We start from the raw sequence: 9614 nt of genomic DNA on the forward strand, positions 1-9614 counted from the left end.
AATCACTTTAGATATTTTTAGGATTTTTTTTGAAAGATTTTTACTCATTTTTAAAAAAAATATTTACAAGAATTTTCTTGCCAAATTTGGGGGATTTTATTATTATTTATATATATATATATATATATATATATATATATATATATATATATACACATATATATAAACTTTCAAGGGAAACGTTTAAGGAATTATTAGAATTTTCCTCCTGAAGGTTTTGCAAATTTTCAAAAATTTGGGGATTTTTTGCAGAATTTTTGGGTTTTTTTTTCAGACAAGGAAACACTATTTTTTGGTGCCTGTAAATGAAGACAACAGGAGGGTTAATGTGTTTTTGTATTCATGTCAGGGCAACCTGGACTAATGTGGGGGTAACTGGATGTGGAGAACTGGTCATGTGCTGCCAGCTTTAGGTGAACTTGATGAGTGAAAGGTGATGATATAAGTGAGGAGAAACTGAGAGCGGAGGAAGAGAGGAGGGCGGAGACACTCCACCCTCACACTGGAGCTTCATCTGCTCATTCCTTGATTTGGCAAAAGAGAGTCGAGGAGTCCGCATCTCCAACTTCTGCCTCCGAAAAGAAGAGAAAAAAAACGCATCTTCTGAGGAGCGTCTGCGCGCATTGGAGCAGAGTGCGCGCTTTTCTGCGGAGAAGCAATTTGAGCATCTGGAAGTTACCTCTCATTTATCAGTTGTTTTACCGGGACATTTAAAACAAACAAACAAAAAAAGAGCTAACAGACGAGAGGGCAGGATAAGAGAAGGAGCGAACGGGAGGACCAACAGCAAACCAAAGGAGCGGAGAGAAGGAGAGGTGATCTGGGAAAAGCGACATGTTTGGTATGATGAAGAATTCGCTCTTCGGAAACACCGAGGAGACTGAATATAAACTGCTCAGCAGCGAGACGAAGGTAAGCTCTCTATTATCTCCTTCTCCTGCGTTTTCTGTCCTGTGCGCTCCTCCCTGTGACTTTTGTGCAGCCACGATTACGCACAGCGATCCTGTAAAGGTGCACGGTGTCTTTGCATGAATATTTCAGCCAGTGATTAGCTGTGAGTAGGCTGTGTTATGGAAATTTTGACTAAAATTGCCACGGGTTTATCCAGCTGCTATCACAACCCCTGTAACCTTGCCAGACAGCCTGACAGTTAATTGCTTGTGACCTGAAAGGATGCCTGCTGATCCACAGTGGGTAAACCAGCCCCAGGTCCTCAGTCAGTCAATAAGGCAGAAAGGAGGAAAAGGTGGTGATGCAGATCTGAGTAAGCTTTAGAACTGACACCCTCACACTGAAGCCAAAATGATTATATATCAGTAAAACTTATAATATTTTCTTTAAGAACATTCGCAAAAAATCAACCAAAATCCAGCGAAATTCGCTGGATTTTGGTTGATTTTTTGTGAATGTTCTTAAGAAACATTTTTAACTTTTTTTTTTTACACCAAAAAATGTTCAAATATTTCCCAAAAATGTTGAAAATGTGGACATCAGAAGTTTCACTGTGAAAATGTTTTTTTTCTCCACATATTCTAACTTTAAAACGGGTCAATCTTGACCCCGCAGGACGACACGAGGGTTAACTGACCCTGCAGTGGAAGAGGATGCTGATCACACGTGTTTGTGGTTAACCCGTGAGCTCAGATATGGATTGTGTGTGTAGTCTGATACACTTACTATGGCTTATTAGGACAGCGACACAGAAAACTGACGTTGCGGTGGAGGAAGGGCATGTCCTTTCCATGTCAGCCCCTCCAACCCTATATATATATATATATTTATACATTCAGAGAATACAGAGGGTGTGTTTACTGTGTGCACACTTTGGAAAGATTCCAGTCAACTCAGTGATGTGTGTTGTGAACTAAAGCACCGCCTAACAGCCGTTTCGAGGTTCTTCTCTCACGCCCCGTGGACCCACAGCGGCGCACTACTGTAAATGCGCACGCAGCCGTGCATTGTTGCTTTTGGCATGGGGGTTTTGAAAGTGGACTTCTGTGTTTATCTCCTGAACGGCAGCAACTTTGGAGAGGGAGACAAAGGCAGACAGGGCGAGACAAAGAGGACATCCAGCCCAATTGAACAGACAGCCGGGGAATCAGATGACCCAAACTGACATATTTGCACACACACACACAGAGAGACATAGAAAGACACAGATCTGTTCTGACATAGCATAATATACACCTGTTGCCTGAAGATGAATTCCAAAAATATACCATTAAAGCCAGCAGTAGACGGTATGCGCAAAAAACAAAGTGCATTTTACTGCAGAGCTCTCAAAGAAACTCCTAATGTTTCACAAAAAAAGTGGAGTGATTCATGATTTATTTTACTGATCCAAATGCCACATATTGTCCAGATGTCTCCTACCAAGTCTCCTCTAAGTCAAGAACCTTCAAAAGTCAAAGTGGGAGCGTGATCAAATCTCTGACTGATGTTTAAAAAGCACGGAATGAAATCAGAGCTTGTCACATGATCTGTGGAGTACCTGCCTGACTCTGACACCCTACACTTTTAATTAAAAACTGACATGGAATACAGAGGAGCTGACTGGCAGAGCACACACACACCTATGCACACACATGAGCACATTCACAGCAGAGCAACAGCAATATATATAGGTGAAAATGAACATAGACTATTATAAGAAAAATAAATAAAAAATGAAATGATGAGGCATGTTAGCAGTCAGTGTTAATAATACTGTTTCTGTGTTCTGTTCGGGCATATAGTAATTATGCTGTATAAGATGGCATAAGAAAGCAATTAAACACACAACCAGAGACACATGGCAGACAAATTAATTGCACTAGTCCAGTGAAGTCAGGCTGTTGCTTCCTCGGTTTGTCATCCACACACAACAATAACAGTGTTCCCACTGACAGGCCATACAGAGCAAAACGCTTGTAATTACTGTGCAGGAGAATGTGTACCTGTCACAAGTTGGAGCTCTGCGATAATATGCCGTTATCTTGTATGTGTTGAGGAATGAATGTGGCTGATTACAGGGCCACTTTGGCAGCTTTTTGGGTTACATCTAGAGTGGGTTTTGAGTACAATTATGAGGATGAAAAGGTGTTCGTGATAAAGATATAGCAGTTGGAACACATTTTAGCACCCTGAGATGTCAAAGTAGACTAGAACAAAATTACTTGTTGATATTTTTAGATTTGAATATTCCTTCAGGGAGGAGAAAACATACTCACATAGGAATGAGAATAAGCAGGACCAACTGTGCCCCGAGCCTATTCGCCCTGTCCTCTTTGTTTGTTGTTGGTATCACTGCTGAGTAAAATGCATCATCTGCAAAATAACAAACAATGTTTTTCTTATAGCAGCCAAACAGCTTCCTAGCAACTCAGAGATCATAAGGAGAATGAATAACAATGATATTGTGCAATTAAATTCTAATGCAAAGCCTATTATACAAGCACATACACACGAGCGTGGACTGTAAAATCATGTTAGTGGAATGAGGAGCTGTGTTTGAAGCCCACATCACGGTCTCTACAGCGAGCAGATTCCTTCAAAACCAATTAAAGTTATTGCTCAGCCACATAGTTGAGTGACTGTCCTCCACATTAACCCCACTTAATCACGTTTAATGCAAAAACTGTTGCATCATATTAATGCACTGGGTCTGTGGGTGGGGGCGAGTTGTGTGTCTTTTTTTTTTCTTTTTGCCTGCGCGCTGTTACATAAGACCGTGCATCTCTTACCCATTATTCTCTGCAAGCTGACTGAACCCTGCAGAGCAAAAGAAATTAAATCAAATCAGTGTAAATATGTTTCATCTGTATCTGCACACCCACATGCGTGCGGCGGCACACGCACCATCCCACACAGTAAAACCCTCCCAGTGTAAACCCTGCCAGTTCAGGGCTTCTGTCCTCAGGAGCAGATTGTCAACATCAGTGTGTCAGAGGTGAATCACATCTGAGCTTCACCTCTCCCCTGCTTCCATCCTCAGGAAGAGAACTGTTCTGTTTTGTCTGCGTGGGGGTGTTTGTGCAAAAAAAAGAGCTATTTCTGCATTTGTAGCAGTGGTTTGCCTGCTGATGTTTTAGCCACAACCCTAATGTCCCTCTCTTTCCCAAGGACGGAGTTAGCTTTGAGGTACGACGGTACGATGCTTTCAAATACGCCGCGGTGTCCTCTGAGGGACGAACCTTCGACCAAGTGACAGGAGAGCTGATCAGGAAGTTGCTCATGTACATTGGCGGGAGCAATGAACAAGGTAAGCCAATCAGAAAACATGTCGTACCGATGAATCAGATGATAAGTTCACTAGTTTGACTCACCGTATGTAAACTTTGGGTAAATGCTGGCAATTTCATCCCACATCCTCCGACCTCTCCGCTATTTGTGTATTACTGTTTTCATAATCGCCTTCACTAGAGCAACCTCCAGACAGAGCAGAAGCCTACAGTTTCACTAAGGATTTAGATCACACAGTAAAATAGACCCGCTTGGTTCTTTTATTTTAATGAGTGCACACATCTCTATTCATAGGTGGTCATTAAAATGCAAGGTTTCGAAGCAATTCTGGATTTTTTAAAAACACTTTCATCAGTAATCAGCTCTTTGTTGAAGGAGTGCTAGTCTGGCATAGACATGCATTTCCACAGCACTGTATCAGAGCTGGAGAATGGTCTGGCTGCACGTCATTATCATTCTGCTATAAGGGGGAAATGCTCTAAATTGTTAATTACTTGTTACAGATTTCATCTTGGATGGGGGTAAGCCCAGGATACAGCAACTGTGCCACTGTAAAATAGTGACTGGAAAGTTATTTTGGTGAAACATTTGCATGCAGGGAGGCAAATGTTAAAAAAGCTAATTCACCAAAAGAAACAAACTGATTCCTATTGGAAAGAGGGGTTTGAAAATGGTTGTATGCAGATGGCAGAAGGCGAGGAGAACGCCTAAGCCCAAAGTCTGGATCTGTTAATCAGATTCAGTGCAGTTAGCAGATAAAAAACAGCATCAAATATAAATCTTTTCTCGGTTTTGACATCTTTCTTCCTTAGGTTTCTTATTTCCGAAGTTTTTAACTTCTGTGGTGATTTGGGCATGAATACAGGTAATACATTATGGCTGACAGATATCACCATGAAGCTTCCCTTATTTACAATAAGACAATTATTTATGTATTAATGTTGCATTTGAATATGTAGATGAGGCATTAACTGATTGAAAATCCCCTAATTTGCATTACTTCCAGACCAGAAGTCTAGTCACTGGATGAAGCCAGCTTTAAAATGCTTGTTTTATTTTACTAAGTGAAAGATTTTTACCGAGGGGATTTTGCATATCTCTTAATATCACTCCATAAATTAGCAAATACCGGTACTGCCGAGAGCTAGAAAAAAAAATCTAATTTCACTATGTTTTTAGGAATAAAATGTTCCATAATTCAGGCTGTGAATGATATATGAACAAAAAAAAACTCAGTAAAAACCTCCAGATCATAGATAGAAAGAAAACTGGACAGTTTGGTGGGTGTAAGTGTTCCTCGTGCAGATTTCTGGCAGCATGAGTCTAAGAAAAAAATATTTTGAGAGAACGGCCTATAAAAATATGTTTTGCAATTGAAATCTACAGATAAAAATAGACAGTGTAATAAAATAAACACTTTAATGTGTATTTTGGATGTTTTCTGTCCATATGGAAGCAAAAATCGGTCAAATTCTCTCTTCAAGTTCATGACATAAATATGTTTGTGGCTGGTATGTCTCAGTTTAATCATACTATGTTATTAAATATTCAGGTTACATAAACAGTTCCCAGTCTGAAGGAAGCCCCAAAGCAGAATAAATTAGCATTATTTGAATAACATATGGCTTTCATTTTTAATTTTAAATAAACAATAAAACATAGTAGTTAAAACTGGTTGACTTATGTTTTTTGGAGAATAAAGTTGAAAAATGCTCAGACACCTTTGAAGTAATGTGCCCTCACTATAAGCCATCAGACAAATATAACTACAACCAGCTAACAGTGCAGCCAAATCATCATTAAATATGCTGTGGCAGGTGCAATTCACATCCCGTTTTGCATTTACTGGATAAAAAAAAAACTCAGTCTTTCCATTTGCATAATGATATTATGCCCTCCACAAAACATTGCACAAGTCCTGACCTTTAGATCTGGGTCATGTTGCTGTAGGGAGTTTGCTGCTGTCTGGCCCCACTGATGTAAATCCGCTTCCTGTCTCACACTTTATACTCTAAGGTGAAGCTATGGGTACAGCGGCGCCCATCATCATCACAGTGTATCCTCGGAATGACGGCGTTCTTTCTCGCCGTTTGGTGGTCGGCATCCGCATTCCCAGCGACTACCAGCAAAGCCCCCCGACTCCCACCGACAGTGCCGTCAGGATTGAGGAGCGGCCCGGCATGACCGTCTACGCCCTGTATGTGTCATTTTAAACACTGTTCATGTGCAGTACATACAGTCATGGAAAAGACCACCCTTGTTTTATTCAATTTCTTGTGCATTTTAATGCCTGGTACCACTAAAGGTACATTACCTGAAGAATACAATGAACACACCAAAAAATGCAGGTGATTACATAATACTTTATGTCCTATTTGGCGTGACGATGACAAGGATTGGACTGTTGATGATTGGGCTAAGGTTCTCTTCAGTGATGAATCCAGTTTTCAGTTGATGCCCACTCCAGCCAACTTACTGGTTAGGAGGAAGCCTGGAGAAGCTACAAACCAGACTATCTGCCCCTACAGTAAAACATGGGGGTGGATCAGAGACCATCTGGGGTTGTTTCAGTCTGGATGGAACAGGACAAACGAACCAGGTCATGTACAGGGCTACCATTAAAAACAGTCTTCTTCCATCAGCTGGAAAACTCTTTCCTGCCTCCAATGACTGGATTTTCCAACAAGACAATGCCCCTTACCACACGGCAAGGTCAGTTAAAGCCTGGATGGAGAACCTGAACATTGGAACCATGCCTTGGCCTGCTCAATCACCAGATCTAAATCCAATTGAAAACCTGTGGAAAATCATCAAACGCTAAATGGAGAACCACAAGTCCAAAAACAAAGCAGATTAGTTTGAATTAGTGCAACAGGAATGGGCTGCTTTGACAGCAGAACAATGTCAGAAGCTGGTGGAGAGCATGCCAAGACGCATGGATGCAGTCATCAGAAACAATGGTTATAAATCAGTACTAACTCCTGTGTGGATCATGTGACTAAAACAGACAGAAAAGAAAACACGTAATGAATAAAAGCTGTTTTTGGCAGTACAATGCCATAGCTATTGATGTAAGAACTTAAATGATTTTGGTTATTATCAAGAAAACCATGGAAAATGTCTGGATATCAGCACTTAAATTCAACTCTTATGAGCTATTTTTGTTGTTTTCATTATATTTGTCCAAAGAAATGTACCTTTAGTGGTACCAGGCATTAAAATGAACAAGAACCTGAAGAAAACAAGGGTGGTCTGATAATTTTTTCCATGATTATAGACAAGGAACAGTAGTTTAGAGAGTATTCTGAATCTTGAGGAGTAGTTTGCGATGTTCTCTTTCCTTTTTTTGGTCAATTTCACAGGCAATTTGGAGGATTCGCAGGAGAGAGCGAGTACCGAGCAGAGGCCTTGCGTTTGACACGCACCCTGGGTGAAACGGCCCCCTTCCAGCGCAAACAGTACTTTTGCTGTAGCTTCGACTCGCCACTCAAGCCTTACGGACGCAGAAATGAGGTGTGGTTTCTACAGGAAGAGCCGTAGGAGTCATTCAGTCATTCAAATCTAATGCTGAATTCCTTATTTGACCTCAACTACCCTTTCACCACTGACAGTCCTGTAGCCACGTAGGCGTAGATATCAGGGGGGTATACGTCCCTGTCAATATTTACAACACATTCTTTTGTCCCTTCCAATATACACATGAAAGATATAAACTGGGTTTTTTTTAAACCTCCCAATAAGAAGTAAATTATAAGCTCATACAACCACAGAATCTATTGTAGATAATGTACTTAGATCCATATTTATTCCATTATATTCTTAATTGTCACCTGGTGCCTGATTTTCGTGTTTTCCTTTCTATAAATAAAGACATTTTCACCATATGTTGATGCAGAAAAGGCACAAATTGGTGCATCAAAAGTCACCAGAATGCAGGGAATTACCTGACACTCAAAGACCTCCAGCCTAACATGTCCCTTTACATGAAACCTAGCTGTAAAACTGAAGTTAGGTGTCCAAGCAGTGGCATTTTTCCCTAATTTGAATTCTGACTAAAGGCTTCAGAACAAATGCTTATTCCATAAATTTCCTCTACAGAAAAATTGCCACCTTGAAATCAGTCTGCACAAACAGTATTCAGCTGCTTTTCAACATTAAATCGCAATCAACTTCATTTGACTTTTTCAACACGAATTTACAAAAAAGAGATTTTCATGTCAAAATGTAACAAATATTTACAAAGCAATCAATTACAAATACAAAATGTATAGTAACTGATTCCACCCTCTTTAAAGTGACTCACCTAATTCAACACAAGTGCAGCCAATTGGCGTTACATTTGTTCCTCAAAGATGATGGTTCTCCACTATCCTTCAGGCTTTAATAATGCGTTGGACGGTTCTTAACCTGATTTTAGTGGTATCAGAAATCTCCTTAGTTGTTTTCTTTGCTTGATGCAGGCCAATAATTTGACCCTTCTGAAACAGATTAACATTCTTTCCATGACCACAGGATATGTCTTCCTACATGGTTGTTTAAGAAATGAGAAGCTCCTCACTGCATCAGCTAGAGTTAAATAAGTTGTTGCAGCTGAAATGTATTCATCACTGCAGTAATTATCCAATGGAAGGCTCTTACCTCTTTGCTTAGCTAAATCCAGGTGGCAACTTTTTTTTTGGACAGGCAGTGTAGGTTGAAAAGCATTAAAAGGGAAAGTTTTTAAGGGGGGTGAATACTTTAACAGGTACTGTAGATGCGCAATAGTTTAGTTCTATAAATCTAAAAGAAACTGCCGTTGGGTAAACCGGCATGCTACTGCCACTTACTTACAGACATGAAACTACACATCTTTAACCTCGTTCACACTTTAGTGACAACTACAGAGAAATGTACAGAACTGACATTGGATACATAGTAGTGTAAAGTACACTTGCTTTTCCTGAGTAAGGAAAGACACAGGAGTTGAGCCATAAACTAGAAGTAGTCTCTATGAATCAGTGGATGGGCAGCTGAGAGTGGAACTTAGCTCGTTTCTGGTGTTCTAAACTTTGTGATCATATGTGTGTAGTAAATACTTTGTGTTTTAGTGCATGACAATGCCATGTTTATTTATTGGGACTGTTGAAACTGTTATGCGATGCATCTGTACAGTGTGATTTTCTGTGATAAGAGTGCATATCATGTTCAGGATTGACAGTGTTTCATAACATAACAATAAATATATTATTCAGGTAGACTGTGGAAAATTCTAATTGTCTTATTTCTTCATTTGTGAAACACGCTAGTCAAAAGTTAGAAAAAAGCGCTACCCTCTGTAGAGCTCACACACCATCTTTGCCTTCTCATTATTCAAAAAGAACAACTTTAAATCTGAATAAAAGCTGGCAGCAGGC

At 40.1% G+C, this 9614-nt stretch overlaps 1 protein-coding gene across 1 annotated transcript; it reads left to right on the forward strand.

The window, feature by feature from the left end:
* The first annotated feature begins 516 nt into the window (after nucleotides 1–516).
* Nucleotides 517–9457, forward strand: LOC111586910 (heme-binding protein 1). The gene is made up of 4 exons (XM_023296745.3): nucleotides 517–912; nucleotides 4102–4240; nucleotides 6238–6418; nucleotides 7584–9457. The coding sequence occupies exons 1-4, from the start codon at nucleotides 835–837 to the stop codon at nucleotides 7759–7761; spliced, it is 576 nt and encodes a 191-aa protein (XP_023152513.1). The 5' UTR covers nucleotides 517–834; the 3' UTR covers nucleotides 7762–9457.
* Nucleotides 9458–9614: the final 157 nt, after the last annotated feature.

This window comes from Amphiprion ocellaris, chromosome 19 (genome assembly GCF_022539595.1).
Source record: "Amphiprion ocellaris isolate individual 3 ecotype Okinawa chromosome 19, ASM2253959v1, whole genome shotgun sequence".
Classification (NCBI taxonomy): Eukaryota; Metazoa; Chordata; class Actinopteri; family Pomacentridae; genus Amphiprion; species Amphiprion ocellaris.